The sequence below is a fragment of the Martes martes genome, assembly GCF_963455335.1.
Source record: "Martes martes genome assembly, chromosome: 16".
Taxonomy (NCBI): domain Eukaryota; kingdom Metazoa; phylum Chordata; class Mammalia; order Carnivora; family Mustelidae; genus Martes; species Martes martes.
Genome location: NC_137904.1, coordinates 32,655,565 through 32,680,189, shown reverse-complemented (window position 1 = coordinate 32,680,189; position 24,625 = coordinate 32,655,565). Strand labels below are relative to the sequence as shown.

The following is a 24,625-nucleotide window of genomic DNA, read 5'->3' as shown; positions in this document are numbered from 1 at the left end:
AAAAGACCCCGCAGGCTGAGAGGAGGGAGGCCTGGGCGCGAGGTTCTGTCTTCTGTCTTCTCCGAATGGAGACGGGAGGGTTTCCTCTCTTCTGCGTCGTGACGGGTTCCTCCGACCCTTACTTTGCATCAGCGAACCGACCCTGCCGTCCTTCAGGACCTGCATGGTGCCGTCAGTCCCGAGTCAAGATCTCTCATTTGAGAGATACGAAATCTGGATCTCAGATTGCTACGAGCTAGCGGCGACCGCCTGGTCTGTAAGGAGAGTGGGAACGGGACTCGCCCAGCTCTTTGCTCCTCCCTTCTTCTCTCCCCTCCGGGGAGCCAGAGCAGGCAGCACGGCGGAGGGTGGCCGCTGGAGGTCGCCATGGCCAAGAGATACCACCAACCCGGCAGAAATGGAGAACCGTTGATTTAGACTCTCAGGCGGTAGCTTCACTTTGGGGTTTGGCCTGAAGGTTTTAAATACCAGACCCCGGAGCCAAAATGTCTTCACGGGTCTCTGTTTACTGAACATTGGAAGTTTTACTACAGCTGGTAAATTCCCAGCAAAACAGGAATCTTGCCCGTGTTCACTGCTTTAACCTGGGTCTAGAAGTGTCTGCAACCTAGCAGATGCTTAATATTTGTTACAAGAATATTGAACTTCTCGAGGACGATTGTACTTTACTCATTCCCAGCACTTACTATAGTGTTGGATGATCCCAAGGCTTTCAGTATTTGTACAGTGTTCTAGCACAGGCTTCTTGGAGTGCAGACCTTAATTGTATGTATACCCCTTTCCCCAAATCAGGGGAAATAGGAAGTCAGGAAGCTGCATGCAGGTAATACCATATTTTCCCAAGAGTGGATATCAGATCCAAAGCATCTATAGAACTGAAAATACTGTATGTGCAAAAGATGGAGAGCGGGTCAGGCCCCAGATAAGAAAGGCAGGATAGAAGTGGTCAGTATGATGGAGAGGCCAGGTTGAATTCTAAGCGGAGACTGAACCCCGTCATAGGAGAGGAAAGTGTCCCCTACTCCCCCTTTCCTGCTAAAAGCCAGAAACCAGCACCCTCCTTCAGCACCCTTTAAAAAATGGGTCCTAGGATCTTCTTTGTCTCCAGGAGGTGGTAAAGACACAGACAGCGACACCAGAAGGCAGCTATAGACTTGTTAAACTTTATTTCCTCTGAGTCTCTGGGGAGGCAGCAGGGACGTAAGGCGAAGTGGCAGTAGCTGCAGGGGCCTGAGCAGAGCTGGTGCTGGGAGGGGCTGGCCTGGGCAGGATGAGGAGGAGATTTAAATATCCAGGATTGAAAGCCAGCTAATGGGTCTCTTCCATCTGTCTTTGGATTTTGTGCAGCATCTCCTGCATCCGCCGCAGCTGGAACAGGCACACACAGCGAAATGGGGCCATTTAGAATTCTACAGTGTTAGGGAAGTGCACCCAAGCTCTGAACCCTTAGCCAGGGCCATCGTAGCCCAGAGGTATGATGGAGACCCTGGGTAGAAGAATCAATCCCTCAATCCAGGACCCAAATAGGTCCCAGAGCTGGATCTTCCTACTCTCAAACCACGAAATACTGAGGTTTATAACTAAGCAGGGACCTTCCATGCTGTCAATCCCTACCACCCCATACTGCTCTCACCTCCTCATCTTTTTCTCGGATCAGCCTCTCCGTTTCTGGATGTGTCCCTGGTGGGACAGCGGGGATGGGGAAGTCGGTACCACTCTCTCGAGTCAGTTTGCTGAGGGGAAGGGGGAAAGGGACTTGGTAAGGCTAAGGGGACCCCAGCATCTGCTTGGACTGAGCCCAGGGCCTGAAGAAGAACCAAGGAAGGGCTTGTTCTCACCCAAGGCTGTGCTTGGGATCCCCACACCCTCCACACACACATACACACCCACACCCCGCCCTCTGTCCTGGCTTCTGGCCATACTTTCGATTCCTTTCTTTCACCACCAGGCGGGTCATGCTCTGGATGCACTGTGCCCTGTAGTTCTCATAATGTGTCTCCCTCGTCACATCCTTCAGGTCCTGCATGTGAGTACGCACCAGCATTGTCCTCAGCTTCACAAAGTCGCAGTGTCCTGGGTTTTCCACTGCATAGCAAGGCTAGGGGTCAGCCAGGAGCATGGGGAGAGCTTCTGAGGGCAAGGAGATACCCTGGTCACAAGCTCAGTGTTTTACCTTCCACGATGCCCCAGGGGTAGAGCCGGCCCCGAACTCGCCGCCCTCTGGCCTCTACCACGGTGTTGCTGCCAATTACAGCAAATGGGATGCTTTCCTGGAAGAAGTTGGGGGGGGGCTGTCAATACCCCCCACTCTTACCTGTTTCTTTCCACCTATATCTCTATTTTCTCTGCTTCACTCTAGGAAACCAGGGTCCTCTCCCACCCCTTACAAAGAATTCTACTTCCCTTTTCTACTCCAAAGAAACAAGATGGAAAAGGGATGCCCTGGGGTGGTCCCACCTTTAGGGCTTGGTCCTGTAATTTGAAGTCCTCATCCTCATCAGAGTCACAGTCTGGGAACTGATAGACCTTGATTCCAAAGCGCTCAATCTCCTCTCGGATCTGGCAAACACATGAGGGGCCCACAGTTCTGGGGACCCCATCCTTTCCAGAAGCCCACCTGCTCCCCTCCCCCCACCAGCTTCCCTCACTTTGCGTTTCTTGCGTTCCACTTCAGGAGGTGTCAGTGTGTCCGCCTTGGCCAAGATAGGCACGATGTTGACCCGCTGATGCAGGGCCTTCATGAATTCAACATCCAGCGGCCGGAGCCTGGGGAACAGGAATGTGTGACCACAGGCTAGCAGCAGCCCCGCCCTGGCGCTCTCAGCCTGTTCCCTTGGCAGCACCTGGCGGTGACAAGAGCCTCAGGCTCGGACCATACCCGTGGCCAAAGGGTGAGATGAAGTACAGGCAGCAGTGCACCCTGTTGTCTTGGATGTTCTTGCGGTTCAGGCCGCTCTCGTCTCGGAAATACTGCTCGAACTGCTGGTCGATGTATTCTGCCACAGGCTTCCAGCTGGGGCAGGGACAGACAAGCAGAGAAACTGTGGGAGTGGGGACTGCCTCTTGAGGTCTGGGACTACGAGTGGCCCACGCCCTGGGCAGTGTCCTCAAGCCTCTGTTATTCCCTGGCTTGCTTGCCCACGTCTTCAGGGAGGTACCTGTGCGCAACAGGGGTGTATCTCGCCCGTCCCACTAGAAAACCAGACGAAGCACACAGGCAAAGTTCAATAAATACTAGTTTGATGAGAGGAGACCGAGGTGATCAGACCAGTAAGAATAATGTGCCTGCAGGTGAACATCAGCTGGAAGCCCTCAGTCACATTCACAGTCAAGTTCATAGTCCAGCCTCTGAACCTTTGCTCATGTGCTTCTACCCTCGCCTCCACCTCTCTAAGCCTGCCCCATCCTTCAAGGCCATAGCCAAGAACTCTCTCTTCTGTGAAGACTCCTTCCAGTGCGCAAAGTGCTCTGCCCTTCTCTCCACCACACCATGAAATCATACATCATAAGATTTTATAAACACACACACACACACACACACACATTCAAGAACTCCAATTTTCAAGTCTTTCGCTCTTCTGTTATTTAGCCTCATCCTTGCTGACAGGTGCCCAGACAGGTGAACACGTAAGCACCGTCACTTTCATTTCATATAGGAAGGAACTAAGAGACCATCCAGATCATTTTGGCTAGCAAATTTTCTACCCACCCAAGCCCTTGACCTTCTGACTCCTCGGAGTGCTTGCTGCAACACTGCCTGGCCTATTCACTAACTTGAGCTGATTGACACACATGTGAGAGAACAGCTTCTCCCCCACCCCCAACCCCCACTAGGACCAGAAGCCACTCACAAATCAGGATGATTCACACTTGTTCTGTAGCCCTTAAAATGCCCAGCACTGGCTGGACACCTAGTATGTGCTCAATAAATTCCTGCTGGTTGACTGAACGAATGTATGTGCAATAGCACTGTATACTGTGAAAGGCCAAACAAATGAAATTACTACTGCGAGGGAAAGGAGGAAGAGGTAAGTAGATTGACTGAAGGAGGGGATGATACTTGCTACAGTAGGAACCAGGTGCTGGCAGGCGTAGAGTTTCACAGCAAGCCCCGGGTGCTGAGACATATACCTAGCAATGATGATATGGAGGCCACCTCGATCCTTCGGGAATATTTCCATCAGGAGACCACAAACTGTGTGCCAGCACAGTGCCAGGGCAAGATTATAAGAAGAAATGGCCCTCCCCTCAAGGCTAAGACTCTGCAGTTGAAGATGAATCCGCACGTTAAGCCAAAACATCACATACAGTAATGATAAAGCCTCCAGACAGAGCACAGAAAGGTCCATAAGGGTCTGCTGAGTCTGTGAGGCAATTACCCAGGGTCAGCTTTCTGGGCGGGCCACCTGTGGAGTCAGCACAGGGCCCTGATCTCAGAAGGGCCCACCCTTGGTTTGCTTCTCTGCAGTGGCCATCTTGAAATTTGTCACCATTTTCAACAAGGGACCCTGCACTTATATTTCGCATTGGTGCTGCAATTATAATCTTAAAATCCATGAGTGTAAATGGCTCTTTACTTTCATTTTTAATGCACATTCACATGTGTCATTTGGGGTGATTTTCAGATCAACTGGGCAAAGTGGTAAGGCCGGGATGTTTCAGCTGAAGAAACAGGAATGCTGTCATTTGCTCAAGCCCACGCAGTTACTTAATGCTGGGTCAAGGTCTGAACTCAGTCTAGTGGTCTTAGCACCCCCTGCCTGACTTCATTAAGGGCACCCCCTTCTCTCCTGTCTTTATCACTCATTCTCCTTCTCTTCCACTCACTTGGGTCTGACCATTATCTAAGCATCCCTCCAGTTCCTGAAAAAAGAAAGCCAAGGATAATGGCATGTGTGGCAAAGCCACCCTTTCTTCTAGCCTAGAGGGTGCCTGGAGTTTAAACAAAGTTCAACCTGTTTGTCTCCCCTTCGCCTCTTCTTTCCCCTCCTCACCCATTCCTCAAGGCACTCTCATCCCTTTAATAAAAGTTGTTTGTGGCACCTAAAATGTGGCTGGTGAAAGAAAAGGAAGGAAGGAAGGGGATGTTTATTGAGCAACTACTAGATGTCAGGCCCTGTGCTACATGTTTTCAGTTGGATTTACTTTTTTGAGGCTTACTTAACTTAGATCTTCACCCCCACTAAGTATAGGTCAGAGTCACAAAGGACATGAAAGAGCATCTATTCCAACCCTTTCCCTCTCATTTTACAGAGGAGACAGCTACCCCGTAAGGAGCAGTGGCATGCTCAAAGCCACAGACTTTCCTCCTGAGAATTTTGGTTATGTCTTTGCCAATGGATGCTCGTGGGTGTGTGTGTGTGTGTGTGTGTGTGTGTAATGGGAAGAGGGCATCTGGGACTGTGCTTGGTCAAGACATACCACTCTGTGTTGTTGACTGCATCCCCAAAACCCGGTGTGTCCACAATGGTGAGCCGCAGCCTCACACCCTTCTCTTCTATATCCACTGCATGTTTAGTGATCTCCACAGTTTGCACGATCCGCTCTGGAGAAGGGGGAAACTGAGGCCAGGGCAAGGGCAAGGACCTGCCCAGTCAGGACAAAACACCCACCCCAACCAGCTCTGCTGCCCAGACTGCCTCATCCACACTGCCCCCCTTCCCACCCCAAGCTGACTGGGGGCCTGTTCTCTGGGAACCAGCAAGGAGCACATTTCCCAACACAGGAAATGCCGGTGGCTGTTGGCTCTGGCCCCAGCCTCTTCTCTGCTCCCGGCTCTTTTCTTGGATTCCTGGAATCCTTTGGGGGTCAGAGACTCAGAGAGCAGGATTCTGGTCCCTGCCCTGCTTCGGCACCCAAATCTTTAGGGAGCTGGCTGGTGGGCTGCCAGGCTACATAGGCCTACAGAGAGATGCCGTCAATCCCTCTAGGAAGCCATGGTTTCCTGCCTGCTGGGGAAGGCCCCAGCCCCCAGGCTCTGGTGTGGGTTTGATTTCCCAAGTCTGCAGGCCTGTCTGCACGCCCCCTCTCCTTTCCTTACCTTCAGCACTGAGGAGTTTCCGGTCGCGGTACAGATCGGTGAGGAAGAGGCTATTGACAAGAGTGGATTTCCCCAGGCCAGACTCTCCTGATGGGGGAGAGAGGACAGAAGATAAGAGCTATAGTCAAGAGGCAACCCCACTAGAACAAGCTGTGGAGGGAGCTGCTTTCTTATCTAATTGGGAACAGACAACCAACCATAGCATTTTAGAGCTGGAAGGGAGCGGAGAAAACAGCTTGTCCAGCCTTCTTATTTGAATGAGGCCCAGCGAGGGTAAGAGATTGCCCAAGGTCACACAGAAAAAGGCAAATATTGGAAAGCTGTTGATCAAGTGTTCTTTATACCACTTCAACGTCCCCTCACCCCCCACATATACACTTTTGGCTACCCACAGCTCTTGGTTATTTGCCAAAAAGACACAACCACTGGCTGCTTTTTCCTTCCTTACCCATACCCCCTCCCCACATATATACCATCCCTACCTGCAACACCCCCTACCCAGTCCAGCTCTTCCCCTCCTCTACCTGCCACCATGAGGGTAAAGTCAAAGCCCTTCTTCACAGACTTCCGGTGAACTTGATTGGGTAGGGTCGCAAAGCCCACATACTCCTTGTCATCCTAATGGACAGGAAGGCAGAGTGCATCAGAGCAAGAGGCAGGAGGGGACCCAACACCAGCCTTCTCCCTCCCCCCTAGGTCTCTGCCCCCGCCCTAGAGGAGCACTGTCAGACTCCTTCGAGGGCCCATCCAGGGCCACCAGCTAGGCTTCTGCCCCTGCTAACAGTTTCCAGTGCACATGAGGGTCAATGCCACAGAGCTAGGGCTGACACAGGACAGAGAGCCCCAGGTCAACATGCATGCATGCGTGTGCACACACCTATACAAACACACGTGCCCATACACGCACATACACTCGGGATCTCTCTGCTCCCTCCCTGGGTCTTCCTGTACCAGCCCACCGAAGGCCAAGGGCTGGAGGTTCTACCTCAGAGGAGTCATAGGGATCAAGCTTGCCCCAGGGGCTGCGGGGCCGGGCTGAGGGGCTGAGAGGGGCGGAGGCAGAGAAGCACTGCTGGCTGTCAGAAGCCTGGGACCACGAGGGGGTTCTGAACTCCAGGTCATCCTGGTAGAGGTCCGGGGCCTGGGGTCTTGGCTCCAGGACTTGGGGCTTGGAACCCCAGGTCTTGGCCTCTGGTTGGTGGCAGCTCTCGCTTCCTGGGAAATCCTTCACGAACTTGTTCAGTTCTGTGTCATCGGTGTCCTCCAGGAAGCGCTTGATCTGGGGGGGTGGGGGGTGGGTAGGTGGCACGAAGGGGAGAACGGAGGAGGAAGACAGGAGAAGGTAAGAGGGAGAGAGAGGAAAGCGCTTGCAGTTAGAAGGGAAAGAAACTGCACTAGCAGCCAAGCCACAGGGAAGTGCTCCCCATCCCTCCCTCATCTGCTCTTGGACCTCCCAGCGGAGACATCAGGAGAGACCCCAGGATCCAGGAGCAGCCCTGGGCAGCCCCCAAAGTCCTTTCAACTGCTGTTGGGGTCTGAGTAGCTCCAGGCCTGATGCTCCCTCTCAACAGGGTGCTCACTGCCCTGCCCTTCCTGGGGGTCTGGCCAAGACATGGTCCAGGGGCTGCCCTAAAGGCCAGGAAGCCAGACTGAAGAACAGGGAGCAATGGAGGCGTTAGAGCTGAGAGGAGGACATGGTTCAGGATTCAAGGAGAGTGCAGATAGTCAGTCAGAATGGGGGACGGAGAGTAGGGTGGGGTGAAGGGAGCTGCCGGCCCAGGTAAATCAAGGGCCAGAAGGGCTCTGTGCCAGCCGTCACTGCAGGTCAGTGAGCTCTAGCACCGAGGCGCAGACTCTACTGGGGGTGCCCACTTCCCAGGGCTCACTGCAAAGAGCTCAGCATAGCTGATCTGACCCCCCCAACCAGACACCGTGCCACATTGGAACCTGTGCCGAGGCCAGAGGACAGAAAGGTAAACCTGCCAGTGGATGCTGAGCGCGGGATGGAAATGAGCTGGGAGAGACCCAGTGAGGGAAGATATGAGTACGCTAGGCTGCTGACAGCCCCTAACTGGGAGGGACATGCAGGAGGAAACACCCGTTGGTTGTCTCTTGCCCCCTCTACCTGGGGTAAGCTTCAGCCAGCAGTGTAGGAGGGGATCTGGCCTGAGCCGTGAACCACAGGGGTGAGTAGGCAAAGAGTGGCCAACTCCTCTGTAGAGACCTGTCCACCCCCTGTCCAATTTGGAAGAGAGGTCACTTCCCCCCAACTCCTGCCATCCCCTCTAGACCCAAAAACTTCCTCTCTCATTTGGGAGCCAGCCCCCTTTGTGGAGTGCCTGGCAGTGCTGGGCTCAGCTCTGCCTCACAATATCTACATGCCACCTCCAGACAATGGACAAGGGCCGGCTTCAGCGGCTGACTCACTCTCTGGGTTTTGGCCAAGCCAGTGGGGGCTATCCCAGACCACTATGGAGTCCCGGTCAGAGTGCGGGGAGACAAGATGGCCACAATCTTCTGCAGGTCCCCAGTTTACAGAGCAAGAATTGAGGGAGGCAGACATACACATTGCCAGGTTTATGCCAGAGGGAAGGGACTGAGATAGAGAGGATGCAGGGAAAAGTCCCCTAAGAATTACCTTCAGGCTGTCGCCTCTCACGTCCCCACACCTGCCTGTAGCTATAGTCTCCAGGGCCCCCCTGGACAGAGGGAAGGAAAGAGGCCCTTTAGCCTGGAACTGGAACCAGCATGTGGGGGCTTAGTGAACAAAAGAGGCTGTCCTGAAGCAAGCCTAATGGGCTTTTCTCACCCATAATATTTGTGGGATCCCAGTGGAGTAACTGCCCATCCTAGTTTGTTTGCTGTCCTGGAATACTGATTAATTGTGCCCCTTTTCACACAAAGTGTCCCAGGTTGGAGAATTCATTATATGGCAACAGAGAAGGGACGGGGCTGCGGGGGGTGGGAGGGATGGGGCGCAGCAGGTCTTGTTTTCTGGCAGCTAGAGTCTGGGGAATTCCAGAAAACCCTGCCTCTCTGCATAACCCCAAAGTGACCCAGCACTTGGTCCCAGTGAAAGACGACTATGCTCCACCAGGTTTCCGCAAGGACACTGAGCAGAGGGGCAGTAGTTAAGGGAGAAAGGAAGACACTGATGGGGACCCCTAACATCCCCAGTCTTCCAATAGTCACCAGGAACCCACCATTCCTGGGTTCCCTGCCAGTCTTGGCTGCTCATCAGGGAGGGCCCCACAGGGGCTGTAGACAAGGAGTTAGGACACTAGGGTGTTCACCTCCTATCTGCCCTCCCCCAATCCCAGCTCTCACAGTGACCAGATCATTTTTTGACTTAAAGCCCCAATCCCCATCAAGGCAGGAGGGAGAGAGGTCAGGTCCCCCCCATCTCCCAGAGAAGCACCTTACCCCAGCTTCAGTCCTGTCCTCAGGGACAGAACTGCTTTGCCATCCCAGTGAATGGTCCATGTCCCAGGCTTCGGCAAGTTCTAGGTCTAATTTTATCTCCCAGGCAAAGTTCCTCACACACGGAAACAGCCTGATCCCGATGCTCTTGTTGTAATCCAGCTTCCTGGCTTGCTCCTTTCCCTTTCTCTTTGACCCCCCCCCCCCCCCCCCCCGTCTCTGTCAGGGGCCAAAAAAGCCTGTGGAATGTCGTTCCCCACCCCCTCCTCCTCCCTTTCCCTTGGCTCCCACCCTCCAAGGACAGCTCAGCTGCAGCAGGATCACTCTGTTTCTCTGCAGTCCCCTCCTCCTCTGATTGGCTGTCCCATGATGCCTGCCCGCTGCCTACCCCGGTGGGCACAGCATCAGCCTCCCAAGTCTGTCTGCAGCACAGGCTCTTGATCAACCTGGCCTCTCCTATTAACCCCCAAGGACCCCGAGGCCTGCCAGAGGGTCTTGAGCTGTCCCCAAGGTGATCTGGCCCATGGGTACATGGGGACAGCCACCCAGGAGACTCCACTCCTAAAGGACTCCAATCTCTTTCACCTTAACTTTAAGCAGTGCTGAAGTAGGGTAGGAGGTCTTATAATCCCCTGGAAATATGTTCTCATGGGAACAGCCCTGCTTTTCTGCCCAAATGTCCCTTTGTGTTTTCCTAGCAGGGAACCCTACTGTCTTGGGAAATCTGCCCCTAGATTTCCCTGCAGAGTCCTAGCCACAGGGGACTCCTCCCACCCAAGGATACCTGACCTCTGACTCACGGGGACCTATATCACTTCCATCACCCCACTGTTCCCAGAGAGTCAGTGGAGAAGCTGCTAGCACTTGGTCTCGGTGGGGCATGAGTTCTGGCCCAAGGGAAGGTGGCATCCCAGAAGCTTCAGAATGGCCAATTAAGTGGGAGACAGACCGAGGGGCCTGGCTGGGAGTGTGCACATGGAGTCGGAAGACCAGCGTTTCTGGTTTGGCCAGAAACACCCTCTGTGATTTTGAATATTATCTTAATTTCAGGGCCTTAATGTCCAATTGTGAATGGCCCTGTCTTGCCTCTCAGGAAGGCCGGGGAGAGATACCTCAAGCTTTTGAACCTGAGGAGAGAAGGTATATTTCAAGTCACAGGATAATTTTTAATGTTGGCCTGTCATTCTTTTCCCATGCAAACTGAAACGCCGTTGGGTTCCTGGGCTGGAGAGCACTCCCCCACTGTCCCCACTGACCTCCAAAGTAGCTGGGATACTGATCTCCTTTCAGAGAGAGACCCCTTACAGAGGAGTCTGGCTTGACATGAACCAGTCAGCCTAAGAACTGGGCCTAAAGGGCCTAACAGCTGACGACTCTGGTGGTGGTGGGGTGTCTTTTAATTAGAGAAGAACAGGGTGGCTTCAGCCAAGCTGAAAGCACCAAGACCTCAGCTGAACTGAACTTAGTGTGTGGCAGAAAAAGCCCCTCTTGGTCCCTGCTGGGCTTGGCATTGGGGATAGTCCATGCTCCCCCAGGCTTCCATCACTGGAACAATCACTGTGTCCGTACCCATGTGGGGAGAAGTGGGGCAGGGATAAAACAAGCACCACTTGGCCTCTCCCAGGAACCCCCTTCTGGGGAAGGTCACAAGGTCACCAAGACTTCCTAGCCAAGCCTTGGGCCTCAGCCTAGACACAGCTTGAAAGACAAAAGCTCCAAATGTTGGCCTTTCCAGACCTGGAAGCCTCTGATTCCAGTGGGCCCAGGGAGTTCCTTTCTGGAGGCTGCCCACAGCCAACATCCTGCCCCACAGGCTGATGATCATGGATCTCCTCCTTCTGTAAACAGCCTGTGCCTCCCAAGGCGAGGGCAAAGGCTGGGGGGCTTCCAAACTGGGAGGAGAGGCTGGCATGAGGGCCAGAGACCCTGACCCCCCTCATAATGCGTCTGTGGCAGGCTGTGGCAAGGATGGCAGCAGAAAAGCTGACCCCCTTATAGTCAGACATCAAAGCTTCCCACCTGGGGGTCCCAGGAGGCAGGGGGGTGTGACTATTTCTCCTCCAGACAGGTGGCGGGAATGAGCTCCCCCAACCCGCACTGCTGCAGAGGGACCTGGTCTGGGAGTGGGGGAGTGTACAATGCAGCAGGAGGAAGCTTCCCATGGTTCCTGTCTCAGAGGCAGAGGGACAGAGCTGATCCCATGGGTAAGATGGTGGGTTAGGCTTCGCTCTCTCAGGGGTCCCCCGGGCAGAGGACGCAGTGGGAAGAGCCTGGGAGCTGCTCCGTGCCAGGCTGCAGGAAAGAGGGCCCAAGCGTCTCACCATCCCTCCTGGGGAGGCAGGCAGTGTCTGTAGGCCTCCTCTGTGTGTTTCCCAAAGGAAGTTGGTCCTGGCCCCTGAACCCAGGGCAGGTGGGTGAGGAGGGGTCACCCAGGTAACAGCTGACCCAGGCAAGGGTGGGGGACCCTCAGCTCCGCCTGTCGCTGACGCGCCTTCCCCAGCCCAACATGCGCGTCTCTGCTGGCGGGCCCCCACCCCCACCTCCGCTCAGCACCGACCCACCCCTCGGTCCAAGAACACCGGCAGCACCCCAGGACTCGGGGTCCGCTCCGTCGCCGCTCGAATCAGAGGGAGAAACTTGGAAGCTGCAACGCAGCGCCGTCCACCAGCATTGCCCGCCTGTGCCCGCAGCCGGAGACAGCGCCTCCCGCCCCGCACAGCCGGGGCTGCTGCGCCGCGGGTCCCCGCGGAGCCGCCGGGAGCAGAGGGCCCTGCGCGCCCCGGCCCTGCCCCGCGCCCGCGCGCCTTACCATGGCTGCAGCCCGGGCCGGGCCAGCTCCGCCTGGACAGCGTCCGAGGGACCCGCGGCCGAAGCTGCGAGCCGACCTCGCCGGACAGCCGGCCCCCGCCCGCCGCCCAGAGTGCGGACCGGCCGGGGGCGGGGCCTGGTGGCGAGGGCGGGGCCAGCCGGCCCTGGGGCGGGGCCTGCCCTCAGAGATCGCCGGCGCCTGCCGGGGTGCCCGGGGCCGGAGGCGGGCGGCGGGCGGTGCGTGCGGTGGGCCTTGCAGCCCGAGACCCCGGGAAGCGAAGGGTGCGCAGAGGAGCTTAGGACAGCGCTGCACTGGTCACCTGGCTCTTCCTTACTCAGCCCCTAAAAGTGGCCTCTTCGGGCAGCACATCACAGTGGGGGCTTGAGCAAATCCCCAAAGAAAAAGGAAGGGCCCACCTGGCATCCCCAGGAGGAGATGTTTTTGGAAGGAGAGGGGTTTTGCCCCACGAGTTGGGGGAGAAACCATTAGTTACCAAAGGTTTGCAGGAAATGAACCCGACTGACGTCCAAGTTATCGGTTGTCCTTACATACTCCACACCTCCTAAGGTAGAATGTCAGAGGCTCTCTACCTCTACCCAAACTATGAAGAAGAGACAAGAGGTTCCCTTCCTGCAGGACCCTAGATTAAAGATTAAAGAAGATTTGCTGCATAAATTATCCAGGGATCATCTGCTGGAAGGGTGGAAGGGAAGCGGCCTAGTGGCCTTTATGGGGCAGTAGAGCCTTGTCTGAGGCTGAGGAAAGTGGGAGGGCCTCAGGAGAGGCCAGCCCAGGCCTGAGCCAGTTCTACACTGGGCAAACAGGTGAGATGCTGTGGGGACAGATGCCCCAGCAGCTTTAGAGGTATTAGAGGCTCAGAAGGGTCATAGCAGCAAGGGAGAAGTAGATGCTTAGACTGTGGGGAGTTGGTAGGGATTTCCTGAGCTAATACAGGTCTGAGCTGGTCAGCTTCTGTGGAAGTTTCCAGAAGCATGCCTCTCCCTGATTCCCAAGAGCCTTCCCCAGAGCAGGCTGACTGGCCCGAATACGCTTTAGACAAAACTGAGGCCCACGTACAACATGGCTCGCTCTCTCTCAGTGGAAGTGCCAGAGCCTGCCTATCCTATTTCTGTCTGATCTGTCAGTGGTCATGGTTGGGATCAAGTTAGAACTTAGCAAAGAGAGGGAAAGGGCCTAGGTATGCAGATGAGAACCAGCTCAGAAAACGAGGCATGGCTATTGGAGATGTTATTGGATATTTGGCACTGGTGGACTGAAGGATGGAAGGAGGGGTGCCATTGCTTAAAGAAATCAGGTGTATTCATAAGCTAGCAAGCTGAGGAGAAACCTTCCTAGCTGGGTGACCTTGGGCAACTCACTTTACCTCTCTGGACCTCATTTTCCACACCAGAAAATGAGAGGATTAAATTAGGATAAGGGCCAGCAGCTTGGCTCAGATAAGAGGGAACCTCTGAAGGTATAGAGAGGTTCCTGGAAAAGGCCTGCGCTAGATCAAGAGATCTGAAGGAAAACAAAGACATGAAAGAGTTTCTTTAGAGAAAAACCAATGGCTATTGGAATGCTGCAGAAGTAGCAGCAGCTGCTGCCGTCAGACCCGAACATCAAACTCCAGCTACACAAAGCCCCACTGTTGGGAACTAGCTGTAGGCCACTAGTACTCATGTATGCTCTCATAAGACTTCCACTGGCATTCTGCACGGCCTGGGCTAGGGGTGCTAGGCCGGGGGGGGGGGGGAAGCCCATGTCAAGGAAGACAGGCTCCATCACAAAGCCTTGTTTTCCACAATTGTAAGTTCCCTCCTCCCACCGCCCCAGTCCCTGGCTGTAGTCCAAGTGTAGACACAGACACATCTCAGAAAGCAGCTCGGCTAGCTCATCCTCAGCTGCGGCTGGAATCCCAGCTCTGCGCTGGCACCTGCTGCCCAGGCGCCAGCGAGCTCTGTGTGTCCTGAGGCACGTTGGTGCCCAAGCTTGTTTAAGGGAAGTGAGCCCCTAGGAGAGGCCTGGGACTGTGGGACTCATCTTTAAGCCAAGACTCTAAGGAGCTTGGTGCTCACAGTGCCTTTGTAATCACTGTATCCGATGCCCGACAGGAAGCATCCTAAAAGCATGTTAAAAGCTAAAGGCAGACTTTGAGCCATTCCATCAGACTTTGAGCCATTCCATAAACCTTGAGTGCTAGCCCTGCCGCACTCTGGGTTTCTGAGAGAACCTGGCCTAGGCTTAGGACCCCATGCCTGCTTAAGTGATTATCTTACTGCCTGAATGTCCCTTCCCCTCTCTAGGCCTCCATTTCTCCCACTGAAAGCTAGGACCGGACTCCCCACAACTCTAGCGCTCCTGTTCTGGGGTTGGTATGGTAGAGTCTGACACCCAGGTGGAAGTGAAGCCGAGATGCAGCAGCCCTTGTATGGGTCACTGACCACTGAGTGCTCCTCCCCACCTCCAGTTAGCACGTGGCCACCCGACATTGCCTCAGTGCCCCTCAGCTCCTGGAGCTCTGGCTCTTCCTTAAGATTCAACATCCCACCAGGAACTGACATCCTTAACTAGAGTACAATTTCCCAGGCACCGCTGGAGTCAGGGTATGCAGGCCAAGGCTCTGGGGAGTGGACACTTTGTTTGGCACAAAGCCTGAATCTCCTGAGAAACTCAGATCAGCACACACCTCCAGCCTGCTAGACAGGGCTCCCTCTGCTTAGGTCAGGCCAATGTGGTCTGTGTAAAAAAAACTCCTGGCCCCTGCCATTGGACCTTTCCTGCCTACCCATGGGTGAAGGTTGTGGGGCACCAAACTAAACAAAGATGTTGCACGTGGACCAAGCCAAGGCCCGGGTTCAAAAGCTAAGAATAAATAGTGATTACCACAGGAAATCAGGATCTCAGATCTGTATGACTAGCAAAGGCCACTCTTGCCTCTGGGTAGCAGAGTTTCTCTTAAGTGATACAGGAACTGATTGTACCTTCCTTCCCCCAGAGGTGATGAGTCACTGATGATATAGTCAGAGGGCTCTAATGGGACCAAAAGGGCTAGCACTGGGTTGCGTCTTTCAAGGAAATCTTAGCTTGTCTGTCCAGAAAGTTCTGTGGCAAGAAATCAAAATATCCCAAGCCCCTCCCCGGTCCCTATTGTTCCCCAGTGTCCCAGGATCCTGAGGCAGGCCTGAAATATGGGTGGCAAGGCCAGAGAGCACAATGTTTCCTGGCACCTGCTGTATGGCTATGGTGAGGGGCAGTTCTGGAGCCAGCAGAGGGCAAGAGGCACGCAGAGGGCCCTTCTAGCACCTTCTCTGCAGTAGGGCAGGGCACAGGAGCTGAGAGATGGGACTTACAAATGCACTGGAGTGTGACCCCCCTTCAAGGGGGCCTCCACCTTACCTCCCAACTTGCTCTTGAATACCTCCCATGGCTAAAAACTCACTGACTCTACTGCCCTTCAATCTTTGGGCAGTAATTTACCAAAGGTCTTCATCATACAGAGTCAAAATTTGTGTCTACCTGGACTACCCTCCAAGTGCCTCTGTGCTAGAAGCCTTGCTAACTCATTTCACTGGACTTTGTTAGGTTCTTCGATGTCCATGCCCTTTCAAGTGACCCATCTGTATACTTTTCTCTCCCAAACTAACCACAAGCCCCTCAAGGACAGGGAGTATATCTTCGATTTTAACCTCTACTCATTTCAATTCAGTGAACATGTGATGTCATATCTTCCCGGATGACCAGGCTTCTGCCCCCAGGAGGTATCTGATCAATATGAATTGACTGAAAGGATTCATTGATTGGCTTTCCACTCTGATTTTTGGAGCACAGACAAGCCTTGAGGCTCTTGGGCTTCACTGGCCCAGAATTTGCCCTTCATTCTGGCTGTTCACCAGCTCATACTCACCTCCCAGCCTCATAGTTCACATGCAGAGACACAAATGTTACCCTCACTAAAGCCTTTCCCTTCGTAATCTGTGATGTCTGAAGGTACTGCTGAAATATTGAGAAGTGACTTTGCAGGAAGATGTGGCTATGGAAGAAGGGTTTCTATACCATGTATAAATCCCTAGGGCAGGATGCTCCCTAAAGTGCTCTCGATTTTGAGGAGCCAGCTCTGAGCCTCAGTTTCTCCACCCGTGAAATAGGAGAAAAAAATCCACCTCATGAGATTGCTATAAAGATTCACTAAAGTAACATGCTTAGAAAGGTGTACACAGGGGTGCCTGGGTGGCTCAGTGGGTTAAAGCCTCTGCCTTCGGCTCAGGTCATGATGCCAGGGTCCTGGGATCAAAGCCTGCATCAGGCTCTCTGCTCAGCAGGGAGCCTGCTTCCTCCTCTCTCTCTGCCTGCCTCTCTGCCTACTTGTGATCTCTGTCTGTCAAATAAATAAATAAAATCTTAAAAAAAAAAAAAAGAAAGAAAGGTGTAGACACTAAAATGAGTGGTAGCTATTATCTCAGCTAATGAGAAAACTATCAACACCAAATCAGCAACCATCAGCTGTCATAATGTCAAATGCTTTCCCTCCAAAAAAATGAGGAATGTGCATGTGTAATGGGTGTAGAGGGATGAGAGAAGAGCCTGAGACTAAAGTGACATTGGAATGCCCATGCTGCCACCAACTGTAGAGTCAGCCTCCCCAGCTAAACAGCACTCCAATCTCTAGAAAGCATGTCTTGGTTTCAGACTTACTGAGCAGAATTCCCAAAAACAGCCATTGTGGAGACTCCCGGAGCTAAATGACTTTGCCTGTGGTGGGCGTGCCTAGGAAGTGACTCTGGCCAGCCCTGTCCTCCCACCTTCAGTGCCTCTCAGGAACTGCCTCACATTCTGTTCCCCTCCTCCAGGCGTTCCTTCAGCCCCCAAGGTGCAGCTGTCTCTCGCCTCTCCCCTCATGGCAGCTGGGCCAAGGCAGCTGAGCAAAGGAGGGGAAAGGGACATGGTCGTTTCTGTCACTCAGGATAACCTTCCTGTGGCTGAGCAGCTGTCAGGGTGACTTCTGTGTCACAGATTTTCTTCCTCACCCAAGGATGCTCTCTGCCCTCTGAAGCCAAGCTCCCTCATCTACCCAGGCCTACTATTTCTCCTCTTACTTGAAAAACCCACCATCTCAAATACCACCAAGCTCTTCTGACAGTAAGATACCATGTTGGAGATGGGTTCCAGGCAGGGAATCAAGGAGCAGCTTCTGGAAATACACCAGAGAGTCCAAAACAAAAGTGGCAGATTCTTCCCTAGGTGGAATCATTCCGAGAACATCATCCACAACAACAACAACAACAACAACAACAAAACCCAAGGGATTCTGGCCTCAATTCTGCCATCAAGCCCAAGGGAGGGGCATAGGATTTTCCTGCCCCCATTTCATAGGCAGAGGGACAATCTGCTCAGGTCTCACAGGGCAGGCAGGATGTCACACCCTACCCTGTGCTTCCAGTGGCTCCTGCTGAGGTACACTGCACCTTAGCCTGTCCTAGGGTCACCATTTGCCCTAGTTTGCCCAGGACTGGGAGGGGTCCCAGGACACAGGTTGCTAAACCAGGAACATCCCAGGCAAACCCTGATGAGCTGGTCAACCTAGACTGTCCCCAGAATAGCAAGTGTGGGTCAGAGGTTATCAGCCTCCCATTCAGCTCTGGACTGCGCTGCCCATGGTAGCTGGAAATGAACAAGGCATCACTTGACAGGAAAAGCAGCTGGGTGGCAGGGGTCAGGCTGTTATGAAAAGCCCCCCAATGTGCCCTGCCCCACTTTCAGCAGCTCTGCTCCATTCTTTCAATTCCCTCTCTTCTCAACTACAAGCCTCCATACAAAGCAAGAGAAAATGAGGGCAGTGGGAAAGATGGTTCAAGGGTTCCTTTCAGGCAGCCCCCCTCCTGGGATTCTGTTAACATTCCCAGGAATGCAGAGCAGCCCAGCATTTCTCCTAGACTCTGGGTTTTTTTCTGTCGAGGAAGTGTACCTGAGCAAAACTTCCCCAAGACTCAAGAGCCAAAGAGAGGCTGGTCATACCATCCCAGAGGCCAAATGACGTGTCACTTTAAAGACACCAAAGTCTGCCTTAGGTATCACTGAGATGGCTTCCCCTGGTTCCTGGCCTCTTTTCCAGAGTTGGTTTCTTGCATAATTAATAGACATAGAAGGGAGTAAACCACCTTGTCCGCCGCCGACAGCCTGAGACGTCGTTTTCAAGGGCAAGTAGGTTAGGTGCCTTGAGGACAAGGACCTTGGGGCCAAGGCAGCCCCATCCATCGGGGCGTTGCAGCCCTTCCCATCAAGAGCTGCTTTATTCCAAGGAATTCCCCAGGGCTGTGTGAGAGGACAGCCCCAGCTGACCCAATAGGGGACCTTCCTGTTGAGCTTTTGCTCGTTCTGATACCAAAAACAAAACCATTAGGAATGCTTCCCTCAGTCCAGCATAACCTTCTCTGGGGAGATTCCAGCCCCTAATGTACCAATCCAAGGAGGAGAAGCATCTGTAAGCTCTGCTCCTTGGACAAAAGGGCCTTGAGGAGCCACTTGGGAAGAGACTGACACTTAAGAGAGAAATGGTTGAACTGGGCTCTGGCCCCAGCTGTGGACCCAGAAGGGCTTGTGAAGCTCCACAACAAACATGCGGCCGCCCCCAAGCCAGGAGCTGCGGCTGGCCACCAGAGAATGCCTGCCAGGAATGGAATCTGGAACAGACTCTACAGTCAACCATTGCCAGATCAGAAGAACCAGAGGGCTTGGACATCCGCACCACAGATTCTGTCTTGTGGGATGGCCTGTGGGCCATGCAGCCTGGAGGACAGAATGCGGAAGGCCTAGCACTCTCTTCTCCATGCCACCCCACTTCCAAAGAGCCAGAAAAGACCAGCAGGCCCCGTCTCTCCCCAGCTTCTCTTCCCAGCTTCTGGGGAGCAGTCCTGCTGCTGAACAGGGCTAGAGAGCTGCAATTATCGAGACAGGATAAGAGCTATTTTGGGAAGGAGCCGTCCTGCTGCCAAGGCTTTTGACTTCCGAAACTAAAACAAGATGCACCAAGAAAGAGGGTGAAGGTGGGGGGGAACAGGGAGGAACTTGCTCAGCCCAAACCATCATATCCTGAGTGAGGGAAAACACTAACCCGTTCCCAAAGGTATGTAAGTGCTTCAAAGGAGTGAGCAAGAGGCTAGCTATTAAGATACCCTGGCTTTGAGAAGGAGGGTGTAACTTGACCGCCTGCCACAACACACATCCCCTTGATGACGACTCCCTCTCTCCTAAGATCCTGCAAGAACCCATATTCAGTCTGCTGCATTTATTTGGACATTTGAGCACAAACTATTTCATATTGTTGTTTAAATGTTTCCTGTCCGTGTCTTATCTCCCAAACCAGACGGTAAGTTTCTCATGGCCAAAGAATGTGTGTACTCTGAGGTTTCAATGCTTCACCCGCACCACAACCCCGCCGCCAAGCAGTGCCTAGCAGAGTGCTAGGCATCTGAATAAAGTTGTTTATGGAAGGAAGTGATAGAGGGAGGAAGGAAGGAAGAGAAGAAGGGAAGATGGAGAAAGGGATTTACAGTCTTGCATGGAGGTAATCTCTACACGTAGCTGTTTCCACCCACAGTGGAGCTCAGGGCCTAGAGCTGAATAGGAAGCCTTGGAAGAAGGGGTGGCAACCACACTTCTGGCACCTCCCCTTCAGCTCTTTCATTATCTGAGCTCAGGCTATCCTGCCGCACCTCCCTTGTTTGTTTTCTGTTTCTCTCTGTCGTTAACTGTCCATCCTGGGCTAGCCCATGGGTGGGACCCATTAGAAGCCATTGCTAGGCTTTGGGTAAGGTAGAGATAGGGTGAGAGAAAGAACGGAGGCAGGAAAAGCTCAGACTATCTCATCAAACATGGGCCAAGAAGAACTAAAGTACTTAGAGGAACAATGCACTGTGAAATCAGGACACTCTTTGCCAAATTCAGGACACAGGGCTGCCGAGAGCAGAGTTTACCTTGTGCCTTTCAAAGTTGAGAACTCAAATAGTGTGTAACCCAGAAAAGTGTTCCCTTTCTGGAGTGCCCTAGGCTGTAGCAAGGAGAGCCAAGTGGAGACTGATCCAATGTATGGCTTTCCAGACAGCCTTCACACGGAGCACTTGGCAGGATTTATCATCTCTCCAGGGCTGCAACTACTTCAAATAGCGCCTTCGTGCAAATCGCCCTCTGGGGAGATGCAGCTCTACAGGTGCACAGTGCGGTAAGGGGAACGCAGGCTGGATTCTAGCCCCCACTTGCCCTGTTAGGTGCCCTTGTGCAACGAACAACTTGCCCAACCATAAGGAGCACTTCTGTCTCCCTCCATTCTTACTTCCATGAGAGGTTAAGAGAGGGACTTGGATAAGGGGGAGCACAGGAAGAATGGAAGTAACTTCCCAGGGGTGTTCTTACCTCCTCATCTGTCATAATGGAGAAGTAGAAGTCGGGCATTCCCAGGGGGCAGCAAATGGAATTCAGAGAGTACCAACAGGAGGGGAAAAAGAGAATTTTACTAAAGATATTTAGTAGACTTGGGCATAACCTGGCCCAGCATCCTTCCAAGTGCAAGTGGCCCAAATAGCAACAGCTAGCATTTACTGAGGGCTCACTGTTGCCAGGCACCACGTTGAGTACTGTAGGACCATGCTGTACATGTAGTAGCTTGGTCAGTCCTTATAAGGATCCTAAGATGTTGCTACCGTTCTCATTAACAAGGAAGCTAACGACTGGAGAGAGAAAACTTACCCAAGGTCACCGTGAGAAAATAAACACAGGGCTCAAACCCAATACTATAACTTCAGAGTCCATTCTCTACTAACCTCAACTTTATAGAGCTTTGCTCCCTCTGGGGGGCAGGGATGCCCTTCTCTGCTCTTTGTTGCCCATCACTCAGAGGGTTTGTGCTGGTTGGGACTGGATTGCATTCCCAGGGCTCTTCCCCCAACCCCCCAGGAACTTCCTCATCCAGAGCCCTGGCCTCCCTCATGCTCACAGACTAAAGCATATTTTGAGCTGTAACATTCAAAGTAGGAACTCCTTGCTACTAAGATTCGCTAAGTGAGGGTTGGTCCCTACCTTCCCTCCCACCAGAGAGGTCAAGGGAACAAAGTGGGAGGAGGGTGTCTGGGGACACTTCTCTTAAAGATTCTAGAGTTGGGGGCAGCTGGCTAGCTAAGTGGGTAGAGCATGTGACTCTTGGTCTCGGGGGGGTGGTAAGTTTGAGTTCTATGTTGGGTGTAGAGATTACTTAATAATAAAATCTTAAAAAAAAAAAAAAGGATTCTAGAGTTCGTTACAGGACCTACTGATGGCCTCAAGGCAGAGGCCTGACATCCCTGAAGACCCTGCTGGGTAGCGGTCAATGCTCCCCAGGTCCATCTATGGGGGCTTGAGGAGAGTTCTGAAGAACCAGAGAGAGACAAGAGGAGATCCAGCAACCTGAATTAGTGTGGAGTCAGCCCTGAGGGAGACTGTGAAATAGGTAGTTTATCTTGGTGAATTGTTTTTTGGTTTTTAAAAAAAAATCACATGAGAGGCAAGTCCAGCTCAACTGAAAGGCAATGGGCTTAAATTGTTTTCCATTCCAAAAGTGACTACTTCCCACTGAAAGGAGGCTCCTGAAAACAAAAAGTTTCCAAGTCCCAAAGGAATGACTCTAACTAACAGTGGAATTATAGACAAGATAAGGATTTCCTCTGCTCCTTCAAGTCAAACCCTGGTCCTGACAGACTTAGCTTTATAGATACACAGAGATCACCCTCCCACCTGTCCTCCTGCCTCCCAGACCCCACAATGGATCCATAGGACGGAAAAGCACAGACCTTTTAGCCAACAGATGACACGAGTGTACATTTCCTCAGAGACATCTGAAAGTAACAGAGATTGTTGCTTTTTTTCACACTGTGGGATGTACATCCCTTCCCCCACTACTTAACATCTCCCTTTCTAGTTCCACATTTCTCCTCCCAAAGATGCCCTCAGCCCTTGATCCTCTCCATGGAGCCCCTGAAGACTAAGACTAATTTCCCCACTCCCTTTTCTCCACCCTCTTTGTGCCACTATTAATGCCTTTTCCCTCTTGGAAGTCAGGGTCCTAATGTATCTATGTCCCACCTTCTCCATTTTGTTGTCAAAATATTTACCTGAGAAACTTATTTTCTTTACTAGTCCTGACCAGCCCTCACCCCAGCTCAGTTCTTCATTCCTCCATTCTTGGGACGCACTTCCCACCCTGCAAACCACTCTCTACTACCTTCCATTGAAAGGTTAAGCAGCGTTGCCTGGAAGAGTCAATGCCTGATGCCAGCCCAAGCATCGTCACCGATGTCATTAGCTTGGAGCTCAGAGAAGCTGGAGGGGAAGGAATGGAGCAATGGACTCACGGGTGGGACTAGCTTTAGCACTGGCAGGAGGGCAGCTCTGAGGCCCAGAATGAAGAAGGGGCTTTTCCTGCCCACCCCAATGTCCCACCTCACTACTTTGGGACTGCACCTGGGCAGAGTGCTTCTTCACATACCCACGAAGAAAGCACTAAACCTTTCAATGGGTTGTTTGCAGGTACACTTGAAGGCCTGTGGCACTTCGCTCAACAGTGCCTGGTTTAGAGACTCCTTTGGTAATGAGAGTGGTGGCGGTGTTGCTGGTGCTGGTGGTGGTGATGGACTTGCCTTCTCTCTCTGGAACATCATTTCCTCACAGAAAGGACTTGAGTCCATTTCAAAAAAGGACAATAAAGGATCTGGGGGAGGACGGGACTCAGACTCAAAATCAGGTGTTGTCGGCCGGCTTTGGGGTGTTTCAACTTCAGGATTGAGTAAGGTCCACCATGAGGAATCAGGCCCATACCTAGGTAAGGACCGAGGGGGTAAGGGCCGAGGGGACAGTTCCAGTTCTGCATGGACAGAGGGCTTTTGGGACGGTCCTGGGGACATGTAGACACTTTCTGAAGGCCTTTGGGTGTGCTGCTTATAGCCGCGCTCTGGAGTGACAAACGTAGGTTTGGGGGGGCTCTCAGACATTGCTCGAGATGTCACCTGGGGTGCTGGGTGTAGTAACTGCCCCCCTGGGGAGATGGTTACCCTGCGGCCAACCTCGCTGTCTCCTCGGGTTGAGGGCCTCAGGTTGGACTCTACTTCTGTTGATATTAAGATCTTTGGGGAGGGCTTGATGTCAGCATAGACAGAATGCTTGCGGACAGACTCGGGATCAGGACGTACAGAAACTCGGCGTCCACCATCCAAATCCTTAAGGACAGAGAGTCTGAGGGACGATTCCACATTCATATTCTTATGCAAAGTCTTGGGTTCTGTACAGATTGAGCTGGGACTATTCATTTCACACTCCTGGCCAAGGATCCTTCTCAGGGCTATCCGAGAGTCTGCATTGACACGACCACTGCTATGTTCTGGGCTAGAGGGTCTCCTTGGAGATCTCATCTCTGTAGCCGTCAAACCCTTTCGGATGGGTTCAGTTTGTACTGCTTCATCCTTTGGGCAAACTAAAGTCCTACGGCGAATTCTGACCCCTTGTGGGTACTGGACCTTGGAGGGTGGGTCGTCTTCTTGTAAGATTTGTAAGTTATCCTTCTGGTCCACAAAACTCAACCGGCGAGAGGATTTGGCATCTGGGATTAATGAGTAGCGATTACTCATGTCACGCCCTGGCTTGCTCTCAACCCCTCTTCGTGCTGATTCCTCTCTGGATGGACTAACGTTGCGCTGCATCTGGACAGCATGGGAAGCTATCTGACTTTGCTGGCTCTTTCGATGAGGAGAGGGATGGCGGTACGTTTCTGATTTTGATCGAGTCTCACTTCCTCGAGGGATGGGTGTTCCGGCAAGGCCAGGCCCTGACTGGGGGGAGCTGGATCGAGGATAGTCTGATGTTGAATGGAGAGTGGTGAGATGCCCAGCTTCTGATCTTCGATGTGGTGAAGGGCTCATTTGGACCGAAGCATGTCGTGAGCTCGAGGCAAGAATGTACCCTTGTTCCCGCTGAGGAGTTGTGTTCGTATCCTCAGACCCTTTTGGTGCTGAAACTGCTACCTTGGACCCAGCTTTATTGGTCTTGACCATCCGATACATGGAGCTTCTCTGGGCAGATCCCATATTTTATTGGCCAGCTTATACTGAGGGTCTTAATGGAGTCTGGAAATTTCCCCTCAGTTTTAAACGCTGCTGTTCTTGCACTCCCACAAAAGTGACTGTTATTCTAAGAGTGTCTCAAATAGTCCCCTTAGCTACCTGCCTGGTGATGTCATAAAGGAAGGAGCTTCCTACTAAACATCCTGGCATACAGCCACAATTTTTTTTAAGTAGACTCCATGCCCAGTGTGGATTAGAAATCATGACCTTGAGATC

General features: G+C 52.8%; 1 protein-coding gene across 8 annotated transcripts; it reads right to left on the bottom strand.

Moving 5' to 3' along the window:
• Positions 1-1,141: 1,141 nt before the first annotated feature.
• On the bottom strand, positions 1,142-24,340 carry SEPTIN4 (septin 4; the record flags this gene model as incomplete). 8 transcript variants are annotated; one of them, XM_080827239.1, is made up of 14 exons in its annotated part: positions 1,142-1,368; positions 1,634-1,733; positions 1,923-2,085; positions 2,174-2,270; positions 2,458-2,559; positions 2,649-2,766; positions 2,879-3,013; positions 5,422-5,545; positions 6,041-6,127; positions 6,565-6,658; positions 7,026-7,319; positions 13,654-13,657; positions 22,084-22,132; positions 22,783-24,340. In XM_080827239.1, the coding sequence occupies 14 exons, from the start codon at positions 24,338-24,340 to the stop codon at positions 1,309-1,311; spliced, it is 2,985 nt and encodes a 994-aa protein (XP_080683365.1). In that variant the 3' UTR covers positions 1,142-1,308. The 8 variants fall into 8 exon arrangements, with proteins under 8 accessions (XP_080683365.1, XP_080683360.1, XP_080683362.1 ...); XM_080827234.1 differs by lacking the exons at positions 13,654-13,657; positions 22,084-22,132; positions 22,783-24,340 and adding exons at positions 8,679-8,739; positions 12,270-12,370; XM_080827236.1 differs by lacking the exons at positions 13,654-13,657; positions 22,084-22,132; positions 22,783-24,340 and adding an exon at positions 12,270-12,382 and having other exon boundaries at positions 7,276-7,319.
• Between the last annotated feature and the right edge of the window lie 285 nt (positions 24,341-24,625).